The 19,150-nt window shown below is 40.1% G+C and overlaps 1 protein-coding gene across 1 annotated transcript; it reads right to left on the reverse strand.

Moving 5' to 3' along the window:
• Nucleotides 1-299: 299 nt before the first annotated feature.
• Nucleotides 300-17,461, reverse strand: keap1a (kelch-like ECH-associated protein 1a). Its single transcript, XM_018663682.2, is given in 13 exon segments — nt 300-1,144; nt 2,036-2,212; nt 2,569-2,774; nt 4,682-4,878; nt 4,959-5,069; nt 5,071-5,089; nt 5,620-5,726; nt 5,855-6,001; nt 6,312-6,404; nt 7,694-7,850; nt 8,028-8,227; nt 8,997-9,844; nt 15,559-17,461. Coding segments are annotated over 12 exon segments (1,806 nt in total). The 5' UTR covers nt 9,210-9,844; nt 15,559-17,461; the 3' UTR covers nt 300-965.
• Nucleotides 17,462-19,150: the final 1,689 nt, after the last annotated feature.

A 19,150-nucleotide genomic window follows, 5' to 3' on the forward strand; every position in this document is an offset into this window, starting at 1 on the left:
GATATCACTGCTCCTAGTTTGCACAATCCATATTTAGATTATTTTGGGAACGTGTCACGGTTTGTCATGATGTAAACACATGAAGAGCCCTTATTCTTTTGCTTTGTTATTTTTATGCTGTCACTGTCATGGGAGTTCTTTGACATGGCAAACAAAAAAAAAAAAAACAACTTTTTTTTTGTTGCAGTTGTGCAGCTGTTTTTGGACTTATTCCACCATCTAGTGGCAGCGCACGTGTTGTTACACACTAGGGCTGCACACGTTTGTGGATGCATCCTAATAACCAAGATCACCAGAGGTCAGTAAAACACATTTGTCTTTACTAACATCAGTGCATATGAGAGAATGTGAATTACAACGCTGAACAGATGGATGCAGAAGCACGATATTTATCATCCACACATTTGATTAACTTCATTTTCAGAAACACAAAATACAGTGAATGAACAACAAAATAATAATAAAATGGCAGTTTTGGGTAAAAGCTCATTGGTACAAAATAAAGAAAACACATAAAAAAAGTGGTCATTTGGACAGAGACGGACGGAGGTAGAGATGTAAAAGAGGAATTAGAAATAAGGACACTGGAGGCCGTTGAAAGTTCACTTTGCCAATCTACAAATGAAATTGAACACTAATGAGATTAAAAACAGCGAAGGAATAACAATATTCAATTAAATAGTACTATTATTTGAGATTATATCCGTAGCACCTTATTATTGTGGGGTCACTGTCATGCCACCAGTTTTTCTATATCACTTGTTCCCCAGCAGATGTAGAGATATAGTTCCTCCTCAATGTTTCCATTCAGACTACACCAGCAGTATCCCATGGTGCACTTCAAGTGGGAGTTTTCATATTGGAATGTTTTTTAATTTAATGCACTTAACCCTCTCTTTGAAAAGCAGCACCACTTGGGACTGTACTCAACCCTTGGGACCCTAGGCAGGTCCCTGTCCTCAATCCTACGTGGCTCTGTCCTCATCCTCCTCTGGTTCCGGCAGGCTGCCAGGGCAGGGCTCCATGGTAACGGCGACGCCCATGCCGCTCCGTCCAACAGGCATCTCGGTGATGCATGTCCATTCGTTTCTGTCCGGACAGTAACACTCGACGCTGGGCAGGAAGCCGTGCTGGTTAAACCCTCCTGAATGGGAAACACACGCAACATGCTTAATGACGCTGTTAATAAACCAATTAGGAAACTGTTCAACAGTTGTGTCAGTGAATTAAACCCAATTATTCGGCCTTTAAACTATTTATTCTTCACTTCATAGATGGATTACTAAAGTCAGTTTTTAAAAAGATTTTACTTTTTGGTTTTCTATTGATTTAATTTAGTGATGTGGCTTGTTATCATTTTCTGATCTGACATTTCGTTTTCCTGCTGCATTTGTGTTTACTCTGAACAGTTGAACCATACTCTTCTTTATTTAATTAAACAACATTGAGTCATTGAGCCACATTAGAAATAAAACAGTGGAGCCCACACTGTAGTAACAGAGGATCTCACCAGCCACCTCCTGACCTCATTGTCTACTAATGAATCAGAACTGTTCAGCTCTGTATTATCATTCCTCTATATTAAACATCCTTTTCTTTTTCTCAGGCTCACTAGCAGCAGAACTAAAAGTCTCTAGGCATTAACTAGTGATATTAAAGTATATCAAGTATAGACTGATTACAAAACTTCTTCTAACTGATAAAAATAAAACGTAAGTGTCTGTGGTAATGACTGCACACTAAACCCAATGGGCCTAAATACATTAAACTGTTCATGTAGTAATCAGTAATGGTACTTATTACAGGCTTGACTTCAGACAATCAACGGTTATTAATAATACAAGTGTCGACACAAGCATCATGCAAGACACACACAACACAAAAACCAGGAACAAAAAGATAAAATAGCTACATAAGAACAATAAAGTAAAATGTAAAAAGTCAAATGCTCTTATTAATGTTAACAAAAGATCCTTGATCATATCTTTTTTTCATTTAACTCATGTTTGAACATTAAATCTCTGATGTAACTGACCGAAGACAAAGATTCGTCTCTGGTAGACCGTCACTCCATGCGCACTGCGGCAGTACTGCATGGAGGCCCTGGGCTCCCAGACATTCCTGGCTATGTTGTATCGCTCCACAGAGGACAGCTGGTTTCTCCCATCATACCCCCCTACAGCGTACAGGTAGAAGTTCACACACACCAACCCTGCAAAAACAAACGAGAGGGGGAACGTAAAGGAACAGTTTGACATTTGGGGAAATTAGCTTATTTGGTTTCAAACGGACGGAGCAAGACTAGCTGTTTACCCGTTTATGCTAAGCTAAGCTAACTAGCTGCTGGTGATGGCTTTAAATTAAGCGCACAGATATGAGAGCTGTATAAGCATATCATCCAAAAATGTTGTACAGTCCCTTTAAAGAATAATTGAGACTACTGGTAAGCACACATGCAATTAAAACAATGACTGTGACTTAACTAAAACAAACACCATAATGTCCTCATTCTGTTTGTCTAAATCTCAGATTGGCCCTCATAAAAGACAGAAGTAAACACACACTCACCCAGCCCGCTGCGTATGGTGCTCATGGGAGCCAGCTGTTGCCAGGTGTTAGTGTCAGGCTGGTATTTCTCAGCGGTGCTCCAGCGGTTCTGTCCGTCATATCCCCCCGCCACGTACAGAGCCCCCCCACACGCCGCCACGCCAGCCCCCAGACGAGCCACCGACATTGGGCAAACAAAGGACCAGCGATTAGACTCTGGATCCCACCTGCAAATCAAACAGCAGATTGTACAGAGCTTGCAGTGAACGTAGCAATAATCTGCTGACAATCAGCCAATTAAAATAATTAATTAAAACAAGCGTCAGTGCTGCAAAGCTTTGAACAATTCAGGGGGGGAGCAGCCATGAGCCGCAACCTTTTCAATCTACACGAGCCAGTCAACTTTAAGTGGATTAGGTTAAGCTGGCAACCATGTTTGGCAACTATTGACGAGCTTTACTTGAAGCCAAAGAGGTTGTAACACCACCATGAGCAGAGAGAGATGAGAAAATCTACAGGACTCTGTAGTCCAATAGACATCAGGTTTTCACTCTCTAACCACGGTGCTTTTTTGAGAAAAGTGGATATAAAGGGTCTAAGGTAAAATTAATCTCATCATACTGTATGTTAAATGTCTTCTTTAACATATATTTATTAAGGGACAGTTTGCCATTTTTTCCAAACTCTCAGAAAGAAAACATTCACTTTCTTACAGAGAATTAGGTGTGGTTTTCAATATGGATTAAACAGACAAAATATAATGTGTTCATTCCTGAGGTTTAAAGGCACTGATTTTTTTTGACAGAGCAAGGCTAGCTGTTTCACCCCATTTCCAGTGTTTACACTGAGCTAAATTAGCCACTTCCTGGCTTCTTGCACTGTATTTGATGAACAGATATGAGAGTTGTATTGATCTTCTCCTCTAATTCCCGACATGAAAGAAATTTAGTGTGTATCCCAAAAATGTCCAACTATTCCTTTAATATTAGAACCTCTGTAAAGTCAAATGACGCAGGGTGTAACAGCATCAACAGAGAACTCAATCATGATAAGGCATGTTGGACTGCACGTTCCCCGGCTGGTTAATGATTTAAAGGTTACTGGCTCGGTCGTTGGCTATGGGTATATTCCAGCTGTAAACTGCAGATAGGAGGGTGGCTGATATTTAATCACCTGCCCTCAAACATCAGTGAAGTGTCCTTGACAAAGACACTAAACACAAGTCAATTCCTGGGTCACTGTGCTGACAACAGCCCTGAAGTTACTGCATATGCATCCGTAACAAGGCACTTGACTTGCTTTAGTATTGTTCCCTGTTGAATCTCTTGTATGTTGCTAGGATTCATTTGGGAAGCATCCTCAAGAGCAAGAGCCTTTTTTCTGCCAATGGACTGTTGCTATAAATGCTCTAATCTCCTTTGATGTGTTTCACATTGAACTTTCATTTCAATAGTTTTATCAGCTTTTATTATATTTAGCAGCTTCTCATGAGAAGCCCTCCAAGTGGCGTCTGATGAGTTCTAATAATTCTCTTGTGACTAGCATCTTTTAGAAATCTATACCCTTCCGTTAAAAGGTATTAAGGTTACATTTGAAGCACGGCTCCTAAGATGTAGAAAAGAAAGCTAATAGAATCAAAAGAAACTGTCATTCTCAGACTTGACAGATTTTGTTACGATTGATTGAAACTGATTTAAAAAACAGCGGTAGAGCTCTTCCCTGCTCGGTGGGGGAAGCAACAAGATGTAAAGCATTCCCGACCAGATCGACATTCCTGGGAAGTGTGTCTCAACATGTTTTGAAAGAGCCTGTGTTGTTGTCTAATTAGGCTAAGAGGGATACCTGAGAACTTCTTGACTTCTCTTTAGGTTGAATGGCAGCTATTCATTCGATCTCTCTCATGCTATTATCCATACTTACACGGAGGTAACTGCACTTAATCTGAGAACACGTGTGTATAGGAAAGGAAATCCGTACTCATTACATTCATCCAAGTAAATAAGATGTCATTAAAATCAAATTACTCCTCAAGTGCCTTGTTAAATAAATAAATCCTTACACACACTCACTCTCTCTCTCACACACACACACACACACACACACACAGAAAGTGAACACCTCAGAGACGTCTAACCTCTCCACCGTGTTGTGATGTGTCGAGCCCTGGGAACCTCCGACGGCGTAGATGCAGCCGTCCACCACGCCCACCCCGACCCTGTTCCTGGGGATGTTGAGGGAGGCTCTCTGGCTCCACTGGTTGGTCATCGGGTTATAGCAGTACAGGGCGCTGGATTCCGTGTTGTTTTGAAGCGACAAATTCCTGCCCCCAACCTGGATTCGTGAAAAGAGGTTATGTTGATCTCCCAAAGCTCTCAAAACAAACAGTTACGACATAACTAGTGGCAACCTACAGTGTAGAGCAGTCCAAACAGCGCGCAGGCTCCCAGACCGCTGCATGGAGTGCCCATGTCAGCCAGCCTTAGCCAGACATTTCTCCTGGGATCATAAGCCTCCATGGAGGCGAAGTGAATGCTGCCGGTATCTGACCAGAGAAAAGAAAATTAAGAGTGAATGCCCTGTGTTAAAAAAAAAAGTTTGTCCTGAGTAGAACTTAAATAAGATGCTGTCTGTAAAGAATGTATAAAGGTTTTATCATACTTAGGAGAAAGGGTTTACATTTTGTTAGACAAAAATAGGTCAACATGCAAAATACCACTATAAATAAAGGACTTAAGGAGGATTTATACATGAGCCCAGAAACAACAGCCCCTTTGTTAAGGATGACAGATAATATAATGTGCTAACAGCCACTGGGTGGCAGACTGAGACACTTTCTGAATCTATGAGGTAGTCCCCATTTAACATGAAAGAATAAAAGAAAAACACATGGCCACCTACTGCTGCAAGTGACCTTAAGGGAAAAAAAAAGCAATCACAAGTTGTGTATTGTAAGTGAAAAATTTAGTGGATATCCCAGTGTTGTCTCATGATTGGTTTCTGATTGTCTTACGTGTTTGCAACTTTTGTGTCTTGCAGAACAAAGATCTGTTATTGAGGAAACTAGTTGATTACCCTCCAGCCACATAGATGAGCTGAGTTCCACGGTTCGGTCCAGGAGGCAGCTTCCTCAGTGTCATGTCCTGGAAGATTTTAGAGAGGAAGTCCTTGCAGGAATTAGCCTAAAAGGACAGAAAATAAAAAACAGTAAGAATGAGGGTTTGAGACTGAGTAATTAGTTTATAGTATAAGGAAGTATAAAAGCTTGCATTGCCATAACAAGAAAACATGCTGCAAGGCTGAGGTTTACCTTACTGAGGATGGGGCAGGACAGGAGCTGGTTCTTCAGGAACTTAGGAGGCAGAGCGTAGATATGAACTGCATTCAGGAGGGCATGTAGGTACTGGGCTCTACCCTCCATGTCCCAGCCGACCCAGTCTGTACAGGCCTTATACACCTGACATGGATGTAGTCAGACATATTAATATGTGGTTTGTTATTTACATCTAGGTACACTCTTGTCAGAACATGGACTAATGTGAGTTGTACTATTTGACTTTATCTATGATTGTGGTAGTCTTCAGTAGTCACAGTTAACAGTCTAGTTGTTGAACTAAAACACACACACACTGCTCTTATTGTTTTGCCCAAATCATCCTGGCATTTACTGAATACATTCCAACAACCTACACAAAAATAATGATAAAAAAAGCATAATATACAAGCCTGTTAGTCAAGTTTTTATTAGTTCTTTTAATGTCACACACCTCAGACTCACAGAGCACCTTGAGACTGTCCTGACTGATGAGCTCCAGCAGTTGACAGTGAGTGAGGCTGAAGAACTCATCTTCTTTAGTCACCTGGGACAGAGGGACACAACAGGACACAAAGAGCATGGTCAGATGAAGTTATAGTGACCACTAAATATACACATTTTAATTTTTTCAGATTTTATTTTCATGTGTGGATAGTTTCCATCACTTCAAAGTAAGCGACAGGGGAAGAAGGAACATGTGCAGTGTACTGGCAAAATGTAAGTACAAAGTACTGGTACTGTGATACCACCAAAGTGCCAAGTGTGTCCTCGACACAGATCACTGGTCTTTGGTTTTAGGTAACCATTAAACACTGCAGGTGCACTGTTCCCACAGTTATCGTAACAAAGCACTACAGCTTTGCTGCTGACCCTGTGCCTGTCAGGGGCTTTGGTTCAGGCAGAGGTGGCCTCCTAGTCTGACCTCAGCGCTGAGCTGGGAGCACTGAGAGCCATGACAGAGGAGCTCACGTCGATGGAGAGCAGACTCGGAGCAAGCGAATGCAAAGTCAAAGCTTAGGAGAACTCAGTTAAGGATAAAAGCAGTGCTGAGCATAACTGAGTCCAGCGTCTCGAGATACTTCTGTTGTGAATTGGCGCTATATAATAAATTTGACTTGACTTGACTTGACGTTAGTTCAGTACAAAAAGAAGGCAATTAAAAAAGAAATTACACATTAAAAAAATATTAATAATCTAGTGGAAGAAAAGATGGGACCTATATGACCTATGATAATTTTAGTCAGGAGTAAACAAAGATTTTATTCTTATGGGGTCATAAGTTGATTCTCCTTTATCTTGTGCAGCAGAACTTTTGCTGTACTTTTTTCAGAAATGGGCCCAAGGTGGCCTTCGTTTGTGGCTTTAACTGGAGCATGAGGGCCTTCAATGTTGGAAATACACTATATATATATACACTAATATCAGCAGTGCTGTCAACACAGGTATGTGTTTGTGTGAATATACATTACTTAATGCATGCTCCAAGGTGTTGTTCCTCTTTGACATACAGGATATTATTATGAGACTATGATAACTGTAAAATTTCAAGAAGCTCTCTGTCTGCTTTTTACACTACTATGCAGGTTTTTCCACAGCCCCTGTTAGAAGCATCTACTTCTTCAGGATTTAATGACCAGAGAAGCCACCACCTGGGTGCAGCATTGTACAAGAACAACCACAGTTCTTCTAAACTATGCCTGGAATCACTGGCACGACCATGAGAATGTTTCCAATAGAGTCAGGTCATCTTGTTATGACTTAAAATTTTCCAGGAAAACACATTTGTATGCGTGCATGAGCGTGTGCGCTTGTGTTTTCTATATTTGATCTCACCTCATTGAAGTGTGTATTGATATACTCTCTGCTTTTTTGGTGCAGCTCTGTGCAGCCAATCTCCTCAGCAAAGCGAGCGATGCCAATGACATTAGCTGGCTCTAGATGTTTAACAAGGAAATCGCAGCATGCCTTTGCCACATCCTCTATCTGATACCTTGTAGAAAATAACAGAAAAAGAGGGAAAAAAGTCACTACTGTCTGTACACTCTCCACCTGAAACTCTAATTTCATTACAGAAATCCAAGTCTGTGCCTGTTTTCAGATTGCAGCTGTTTTCAATGATTCAGAATTATCTTTCCAGCACAGTGTGTTACCATTTATGTATGTTTACCTCATAGCAGCCAAAAGAACGTGCAACACACATTTCTCTCCCACTGTGATGTGGGAGGTGTAGGCAAAGTCAATGAGCCTTCCCACCACCTGGGGGCAAACATCTCGCAAGGTGATCTCTGAGGCGCGACACTCTTTGAAGCTGCTGGTGAACATGGCTCTGAAGTAGGGGCTACAGGAGGCCAGGACCACCCTGTGCACCTGGAAAACAAAATAATATGACGATAAAGAAATGCATTTACTATATTTGTGTCAGTGAGAATGACAAACAGCCTTCTTCTATGGCTGCCAAAAACCAACAAAATGGAGGCTGATGAAAATAAAAAAAAAATACCTGAATATATCAGGAATAATGTTGTTAGTTAAAAAATTAAAATGTAGATTAAAAGGATATATAGTTTTTTGTTTGTTTGTCTTTTGGTACAAATGTTGTCATTTATCTATTCTCAGTTTTGTCCAGTTTGAATTTGATAATGTCTGATCAAGCACTCCATTAGACTGAAACATAAATTATAAGTTAAAATTTTGACCAAATTTAAATGAAACACGAATCAAACTTACTCACTCTCAGCAGAGTGTGCAGTTCCTTTCCTATTTGGTTTTATGATAATGAGATGGGCATGTCCAAGTAAGTTCAGAGCAATGATTGGTCCAGGGTTTGTGTTTGTGTGTGCATGTGTATGTGACATCAGTGGAATGTGTTACTGTCAATCAAGTAATCACTTTATCTCTACTCACACAAATATCCCATATTGCTAACACAAAACAAGCATAAACCACCAATGAACTTGTATCTACATGTAAATATCAGTACATACTGTAGTACAACAATATAATTTATTGGTGTGTTCAGTTGTGTTTTTAACCTCTCACTACATTTAGTCAGTTTCAGGCCTCCATACAGTTCTGCTCTGAGAAGCAAAATGTCATAAGCTGCTTTCTAATAGTTTAATTTAGAGGTGTATGTTACCTTGAAGTCCACTGTTTTCTCCTTGTATGTGACATGCAGCACCAGGTCACACAACATCTCCTGCCGTCTGAACTCGTCCATGACCTTCAGCGATCTGGAGGCGTGGGTCTCAACTGTGTAGTCAAGGTACCCTGACCCATGCATGGAGGGAACTACAATAGCTGAGAAATCAGAATCACGCGTGGGACGTCTCTTCCTCATAGGGCAATGCATTGTGAGAGAGAGGAAGAGTGGTTCTCTGGATTTATTTGAGCTATTACCTTTTCAGTCTTAAAGTCTTCTACAGTTAAAAGGTTTGAGTTCTTATCCCACTGGGGTCAAACTTTGGACAGAGGTAATTCTTTTAGTCTTTAATTCATTAATGTGAAGTCCCCAGTGAGCAAATGTCTTTAGTTTCTCCATTTTTCTGCAAATTTAACACAGTGTAATGGTACTATCCATTTGGTGATCCCAGCAACAGCCAGCAGGCAGAGCAAGTGGTCCACAGGAAACCCCAGTCGCTGCATAAAATACGTTGAGGTCATATGTTTCTCTGCACAAATACGACGGATAAACAAACTTGCAGACTGATGGTGAACCACATAATACTCCCTCATCCACAGATCCTGGCTCCAACATGACTGACAGCATTTGTGTCAGGATCAGACAGTTCCCAAAGCACGAGTCAAACCATGATAATTAAGTTGCTGTGGGTCCAGATTTTACAGGTTTCAGAGTTTTGAAAGTAATCCATTCTGACATTTCAGAGAGTCCTCTGCAATTTGGTTCCACGGGGGAAGGAGAGGCGGCTGGCAAATGTGTGCATAACTGCAAAATCAGATGTATCCTGGTGTGTTGCGATGCTTAACCTGCACAGAAGAAGAAATAGAGCAAGTTAAGAAAGATGAGAGATTTTTAGTGGTTTAAAAAGACACTAATGGAAACCAATTCTCACGTGAATACATTGTTTTTCCCTCACGTATGTGTGGGTGTGTGAGTCACACACTCAAGAGTTTCACTTCCTTTCAGCTGAGACAGAAAAGATGCACTCTGTTTAACTGCTTTATAGCACAGTGTTCGCCTAAGGAAATGGTCACTGTATTTTTAATTTGGTGACTTTGGGGAAAGTATTTCTACACAAGTTAAACAAATCTATATATTCAGGATCATTTATAATGAAGACTCTGTCATTTCTATGTTGTTTTATTTCTGATGAGCTGATAAATGAAATTCATTTATTCATTGTGGCCTGGGGCATAAATATGGAAACAAGATAAAGAGAGGGTTTACACTTAGTATAGGCTGAATTCTGGCAAAATTCTATCATGTTATATCTATATATGTCATGTAGTGCAACATTCCCTCTTAACACATTTTGTGCATTTATGGCATTTTTCCAGAAACTTGAGCTGGAATGAACAATTACTTTCATTATTGATTCATCTGCCTTTTTACAACTGTTTAGTCTGGTGTGAAAAAAAATGAAAAAATAGTATTCACAATTTGAGAGGCCACAGTAATGAAACAATTCATTGATTAAAATAGCTTGATCAAGTCCATTAATCGACTAATCGTTGTAGTGCTGTCAGAACCTTTTATCAGCACAAGATCCCAAGGACCTCAAAGAGCTGGTTCGTCCCCTCAAAAGCTTGATAATTTGTCCTGTTAAATCTCTTTTGTCTTCACTCAGCCAAGCAGTCTACTGTTACCATACAGTCAACTGTCACACAACTGAAACCTGTTTGGCCATCAATCTGGATTCATGCAAATGTAAAGAAAAGAGCACACTAATAAGCATCTGCCTCTGGCATGATAAGAGAGAACCACCAGACAAATGTTTTCAAACACCCACTCTTGGCATGTCTTATTAAATCTACAGGACTGTACAGTCAAAATTAGGAAATGTAAGTTTAAAAAAAGCATAAATTAACTGAGACAGTTTTGACAGTTTTGTTGAAATCATTGCAGTCAGGTACCTGTAGGAGACATGATGTAAGCAGTGTATGTCAGTGTAACATAATTATATGGGTGTAAGTGGCGCACCTGTCTCTAATTAGGCACTAATTAAGAGTCTCATTAGATTCTTGCCAATTAATAAGCCCCCTCTGTTAAAGTGGAGCACTCTCTGCGATTAGCATGGAAGCAAATGTCAGCTAATGACTGGAGTCTGACTTCTTCTAGATATTTGAGGCTGGTACAAATACATTTAAGACTGAGCATTTTGGCAGAGTATCAGCCAATGTGCCAATGTTTTAAAGGAATAATGCAACATTTAGTTCAAATATGCTTCTTTGTTTCCATGCCAAGAGTTAAATGTCTCTCCAAAAACATGCATAAACGCCTCTGCAAACCCACGCAGAGGACAGTGTTAACAGGTGAATGCAGGTCACAGAGGAACTGATGCAGACACCTCCCAAACCTCAGCAATGTGTCATGCAGATCTAACAAGTTCAATGCTTGGTTCAACTGTCAGGACACAGTTTCAGAACAGAGACAAGTACAACATTCAGGTAAAAGAAAAAAAGAAACATATCTTAACTGGAAATAATGGCCACAAATGTGTACAGAACCAGGCTAGCTGTTTCCACATTTTCTTTGTGCTATGCTAAGCTAAAATATGCTACCCATTTCCTGGCTGTAGCTTCATATACCATACAGATACACTATACAAAGTTAAAAACACGTAGATGCTAGCATCAGCTCGACTTAGAGATACTGCAATCTAACTTTCCCCTCTCCTGATACAAGTTCTGATACCTAGTTCTGATCAAACAGAAAATGTAAAATCTGTAAACCTCACTGTGTTGAACTCACTGGGCTCATTTTCATGTGAGGTAACATGAGACCAGGGATAGCTCTGGTCCTAAGAGCTGAGTGAGCAGCTCACTGTAACTGAATGAGTTTAACAGATAGCAGAAACAGTGATTTTCAGAATGACATTCACACAGACACTGACTTTAATGTGGATTGGTCACGTCATGGCCAATACCTGATCCACTTAATAAAATCGGCAGCAGCACAGATACCAATCCACTGTATTAGATTCAAGTTGTCAAGTTATAGAGAAAAATACAGTATGTCTCTGTTACAGATTCCTGATTATAGTAGTCAACATTTCGAGGACATTAACAATGCAAATATTCTTCAATTCACTAACAAGGCCTAAGTACGTTATTCTCATTTATACTGACTCTAAGATCAGATTATTTATAATAGGCTTACATTTGCAATACTTGAATTACCTTCAAAATGCTAAAATACTAAAATGCTTCAAATGCTTTACCATGTCTCTTTACCCAGGAAACCCAGAGCATCTGTAGATCCAGAGAACATGAAATCTCTGCATTCCACAGTGTGTCACTTGCTGCCACAGCTTGAAGCAGAACGAATCAGCTCTTGAGTTGGAGAGCAAGAAAAGACTGCTATGCTGCCCGTTAGCTACAGTGCATTCATCTGTGTAAAGAGCCTCAGAATCAACAGCGGCAGATCAGTTTATTATGCCTTAAAGGTACAGTAGTGGCAAAAACCACAGTGACCCCCTAATAATCACTTACAGCACCTGCAAGTTCATGTTAATTTTATACCCATCTTTTGTTTTTCTGTCTCAGCTGAATTTATCAGATGCTGTATTCGCTCAGTTTTGTTTGGTGTATTCTACTGAGCAAAGCACATACAGTAAAAGGTCACTGCCGGTTTGGTCTGCAGGAGTGCAGCTTTGCAGTGTTGCACAATCAAATCTGTTCAGCCTCAAGCTCCCTCATCTCTCACCCTGTTTGCTGGTCATATGACCAAAAATGTGAGACGGGAAGGGGAAGAATGCAATCCACAGAAAGAAAGAAAGAGAGAGAGAGATTTTGAGGACAATTTACAGTGAGCAAGACAGATAATAACAAAGTGGGGGAGGAGAGAGGTAGCGGGAGTAAAAAGGACTCTAGATTTAGCTTAAGGAAGGTATAAGAAGGAGAAATCAAAGTTTAAAAAGAAGGGAAGTGAGAGACATTAATACAGTGAGCTGCTCAGTTTTCCATAAAGGGCCATTGTACTTGGATATATCAGCCCGTCCTACTCTCCTGATCAGGCTTTAAGGGGGTTAACAGTGAATTACTGTGTAAACACAGCATGCAGAGCTTGGCTACTATATAAAGTATTGCTCAAGCCTGCAGGAACACTGTGAGAACACTGTGACACAAGCTCTGACCAATAGGGTTTCATAATCCCTGTTTGACCAAGGTCCTGACCACTGACAACTGCAGGTGGTAGCAGTGTTTGGTTTTGTCAAATGTATTTCTCATACGGCTGAAGAGGAGCATGTGGTTCACTGAGACTTGACTGACAAAAATGCTTTATGACCCAGTCTTTGATTCATCTGTTCAGCAATTTCAAAGAGGCACTGATCAGAAGAAATTTGTGTTTTCTAAATGCGATGATTGAATCATTGTTGGTCACTGGTTTTGGCATCCAGTCACTGTTTGCTTTTCATAAATCACAGGCCTATCTTAGCGCAGAATTAGTAAGAAGAACCAAGAGAGGCAGAGGGAGGAAGAGTTAACCATTTACAGACTGTTTCTGTTGGCAGATGGCAGACAGAGCAGCCAGCCTGTACAATCAGCTCTGACCTGTATGTATACAGTAACAAATGAAAGGACTTCTGACGAGGAATGAGGATTCTCTTGCTCAGCCTTGGAAAATATGCCATCCAAAACTGCTGAGCTGTAATGACCACACGTCTTTTGATATGTTTTGTAATAGCAGTGACACGTGCTCCTCTGCCATGTCATCTTTCAACTGCCCTGACAGCTGACTGGGTGGGGGGCAAAGGTTGCTGATGACAAGACTGATTTTCTTTTGCACTGAAATAACTCCCTAAGAAGAGGAATAGAGCACCATAGAGGCAGTGCAGTGTTGAGAATGGAAACAGCACACAACTCAAAACATAAGAGCCGCACTGGAAGATCCTCCTCATATTTTAGAAACATTACATGATATCTGGGTAATTAAAGAATTACCAAAACGTCCTCTGCAGACATCTGATGGAAACTCCTGCCAAGTGTTGCACATTACAAACTCTAAAGTAACAGTATGAATGAAGAACTACAATTGCCTAATGCTGCCTTCTGACCACACACTCACCATATCAGAAATACTGAATATACAGTTTGCCAATTTATCACTAAACAAAGAAATCACCTTCTTATCTGTGGAAAACACATGTATGTGCACATAAACATTTGGAAAAAACGCTGAAATGATCAGTCTGACGATGTACAGACACATGCAACACAGCAAAACAAAGAAAGACACAGTGATTCTTTTCATTACTGATGAATCTTTTGCTTCTTTTTTCCTATTAATCAGTTACCTGTGTCATTAATGAGACTAAGAGTCTCAAACCCAAAAACATTTAATGTACTATCATAGAAAAAGCTGGACTGAATGATGAATGATGTTATATTTTCCAGCAGTGATTCACCAAGTGATGTAAAATATTAATGTAAAATATTATTCACATAGTTGACTGATAGAAACATGATCTGTAGCTGCACTGATCAAATAATCCTAGAAGTCATTTGAAAACCAAAAGCCCAAGAGAATTCACTGCTGTTCTTCATCTTAAAAATTATACTTAACTGAATCTCTTTGGCTTTCAGGCTGCTGTGCAAACAAAAAAAGATACTTTAAGACTTTAACTTTGGGCTTTAGGAATATTTTTATCTATTTTTTGTCAGGAAAATATCTGAATGATTAATCAATATTAAAGATTGTCATTTTTTCTCTTTGAATGTAAAGATTTTAAACTTTTCTCTGTTTTGGATATCTCTGTCTGTTTATTGGACAAATACACTACAGTGATTCTGGGAAATTGCCATTGGGCCTTTTTCACAGTGTGCTGCTATTTTACAGACCAAACATCGATTGTTTACTTGAGAAAATAATCAACACATTAATCAATAATGAAATAATCTTTGATTGCATTCCTAGAGGAATGAAACTAACAACTAGTGACGTCTTTAAATTGTTTTGTTGCCACCCAACATTTAAAAATCACCATATGTCCACTTTACAATGATAAACAGAAGATAAAAGCGACACATGCTCTCAATGGAGAAACTGGAACCAGAATATGTTTGGCAATGTTGCTCGAAAAGCTCATTTTAACGATTACTCATTAAAATGGTTGCAGATGAATTTTCTGTCATTGACTGACTTAATGTTTCAGCTCTTACACACTTATATTTTCATGACGATTTTAAAGAATCACAACAAATGAGAGAGAGCAGCCCGCAAGTGCCAAACACACACTCTGAGTAGCTCGGTTTGACGCTCAGCAAAAGTTTCAATTCCTTTTCAGGAGTCTGCGCACAAGGGAGGAAATAAACTGAATGGTCGACAACAAAATTAAAAACTAGTACAGTGCTCACGGTTACTGTTGTTGCGGCGATGTTGTAGTAAATAGTGTCACGAGTGCTGCTGTAAGGTCACAGACACGCGAGAAAAGCGTTTGAACGTTACGGTGATTTAACAAAAGGGCGCGTCCACTCAGCGCGTCAAACTCTGACATTTTACCAGCTGCAGATCCACTCACCTTAAGAAACACCTCAACGACAGCTGTTAAACTTCCACACCACACGACTCCATGGCCGCTCTGTATCACTGAAATCACTCGAGGGAGGGAGGGAGGGAGGGGAGGTTTGCGCAAGAGTTGTCCACCCATAGAAAGTCTTCCCTCGGTCGCTGGCTGAAGCGTTTCTGTCAGAGGGAAACTCAGCGGATCTGTCGTCCTCCACGTTTAAAGGAGAAATGCGCGGAGCCGTGAGAGTCACTGCTGCTGCTGCTGCTGCTTCGCGTCGCGGCTGGCGGATGTCCAAACGCTGCTGTGTTTGCGGCGGCGGTGGCGGTGACAGTGGTGGTGTTGGTGGTGGAGGGGAGGAATTCCTGCACCGACATGACTCTGCAACTCTTCGAGTACACTGCAAACAATGTGCGGGTACTACTACGCATGTACGGAGACCTGCATGGCAGCAAGTCAGGAGCAGCATTCCTCAAACTGAAACTGAACGTCGATCGAGGGATGGGACAGCTGCTGGAGTTATATAACAATTACAAAGCTGAAAATGAATGTCAAAGCAAGATATAAAGAAAAGTCCTCATCGTCCTTTTTTTCTCGCCATCAGGAAAATAAAGGCTTCCGAGGAAATCCACTTTTCCAACATTGATGATTCATGGGGTGAAAAATAATAAACTGGATCTGCCCATCTCATTTCCGTATTCTACCCTGATGAATCATCTTGGATGGTGGCGCTTTCGTCTTTCAACGGACAGTAAATCCCACAATAACACACGTTATTTAGGGGATCATTTGTGTACAGGATAATATATGAAGCTGCTAACAACATTCTATGTGAGTGTTAAGAGATTAGACCCATAGAGGAAAAAATGCAGTCACCAGCACAAAAACAACACCCTTGAGTTTGACAGTTTGTGACTAAGCTTTTCAGTGCCACTTTTTGTGACTGTATAACTTCCCTACTAGTCCCTATTATTCACTTTTTTCTTCTTTTATTAACTTTACCAACACATAAATGTAGCAGAGGATGATAAGCAGAATAATTGGTGACAGAACAGTTAAACACACAGAGGCAAACTGGGCACAGAAATGCAGATAATACAGTTAGAATAAGACAAACAAATGGCAAAAGAACACGTTTGCATGCCCATAGTGAGTACAGTTTCCACTGTGTATGGTTCTTGATTTATCATTTCACAAGAATGTGTTGACAGAGTCACAGAGTCACATAATAACAGAGTCAGAGTGACGGAGTGAGAAAGGGAGTCACAGACAGAGACACTGAGTCAGAGTAACAAAGCAACAGAGCCACAGAGTAAGAGAGTCAGAATAACAGAGTCACAAAGTCACAGACTAATGGAGTCACAGAGTAACAGACACCAGCACAATGACATACCACGTACCAGGACATACAAAATACAAATAAGATACAACATAAATACAGCAAAAATGGAGGAGCACATTTTTACCATTAAAACAACATTGCACCCAATTATATTTCTTTGTCTGAAAGAGAGATAGAGATAGAGAGTCCAAGCTTCATGGAATTTCCATTTGTATTCATTAGTCCTTGTGAGCAGAGATTTAACCATTCAGCAAAAACAGGCTTTGTCTGACACTCCCAGCGGCAGAGAACAGTTGCTGAAGTGCCAGCAAAGTCTGCAATCACAAGTCCACATTGTTTAGATGTATTAGGAGAGACATTTCCAAATAAACACAGCTGGGGAGATTCTGGCGGAGGTTTCCACAACCACTCTCCAATACTTCTGATTTTCCTTTTCCGAAAAAGGAGAAACAAGAGAACAGTATCACATTGAGTGATGGAAAGTGCTGGCTTCCATTTCCATTTTTTTTTAAAGTTTATCTGGTGTATAGTAATCCATGTATCTGATTTTGTAGGGTTAAATTTGCTCACTGCATTTCTAACTGACCACACATCTATAGGTAACTGTAAAAAAAAAAAAATGATGGCAAATTAGTCACAATCCATTCCTCAGTGTTTAATCACCTTGGGGGAGGGGGGTGTCTCCAGGTGTTACAAGATAAGTGGGAGACATCATTTAGAGTTTTTTAAATAAGTATTTCTTTATGGGCCTTAAGCTAAATAAGGAATTTAATAAGGTTATTCAGCCGAAAGCTTAAGGGCGTATTTCCATTGTGCTCCCTTGAATCATCATCCTTTTGTTCCTAAGATGCCTGGCACCTTTTTCCAGGATCATAGACAGGACTGTGATCATAGACATGTTTGTGCTCATCCTGACCACATCAAACGCAACCAGACGTTGAGATGTACCCTGATATCCTGTCCATGGATATCTCAAACAACAGGAGAGGTGACAAGCCACGCCCCTGGCAGATGGCCTCAGTGAATCTGCTCCACTTAATTCTAAGGAAGTAAACACAGAGCTCGGCCTGAACATACAGAGAATCAATTATTCACTACCAATGAATTCCCCTCCTCCAGGACACTTCATGAAAAACAATCACACGCTTTTTCAAGTTTGACAGAGTCAGTGTAGATTCAGCTTCTCAGTCTCTTGATTGTCTGATAAAGGAAAATGAGTTAACTATATTCAGACTATTTTCTTTTCATGTTGTCCCACAGACAACAAGTGAAAGTGAAATTAAAGTACAAGGATAGGGATTAGAGTTTGGGTAAATGTTTGAGGTTGGAAACTTCAGTACTTTTATTTTGGAGGGCTGTGAATCTTAATCATGTAAGTGTTTATCTTCCTGTCATCTGTAGCAAGCTTAATTAATTACACATCCTTTTTTTCTAGTGACACTTCATCCAAATTCTCACCTGAACATGCTCTACTTGTAACGTTTGCCTCGGCCCTCTGGCAGTCGTTCAGTAAATGGGTGTGTTTTTGCGCAGCAGCATATTTTTGACAGTGTCATCTAAGGTGTCAGGAAGTCTGCATGTTCAGTGTCATCCACGTTTCTCACACCACACCCACCGATATCAAGAACACGAAAACAAAAATGACTTGCAGATACAAAGCCAAGATGAGCTGCTTTATATCATGACAGCCAGCCAGTTGCTTCATCAGAATATTATGCAGATTGGTTATGTTTTCTATTTAAGTGAAGACACAACAACAAATAAATACATAATGACGTAAGAGATTTTGGTAATCATGCTGGAGAGGATATGAAGTCATGAGTTAAGATGATATTTTACTAGATAATGGCGTAGCATAGGATTCTTTTCATGTGTATTTGTCTTTGATTTAGACTTTTTCATTTCATTTTTATGTGGTTATAAGGAATGTGTTTTGTCTTGAATTTCCTTGTCTTGGTTATTTGATCTGTAAATACTCTCAAGAAAGCTACATCTAAGCCTTTTCCTGGTTCAGTAAAGGCATAAAAGTCTAATCTTATCAACAATATATACTGTCCCCTGACAATAGACACTGTTCCCTTTAACCGTAAAATGCTTCAGTTGCCTATAAACACGTTAATGAAGGTGATTCATTTTTTGGCACAGGAAAAGTAATTAAAGGTGTGGCGAGCACATGCACAGGAATGTCTGTGTGCATAAATGCTTCAGATGTTTATTTTACACATTTTACATATTTGTCTGTGCTTTATGAATGACTGGTAAATA

The sequence above is a fragment of the Lates calcarifer genome, linkage group LG19, assembly GCF_001640805.2.
Source record: "Lates calcarifer isolate ASB-BC8 linkage group LG19, TLL_Latcal_v3, whole genome shotgun sequence".
In the NCBI taxonomy this organism is placed as follows: Eukaryota; Metazoa; Chordata; class Actinopteri; family Centropomidae; genus Lates; species Lates calcarifer.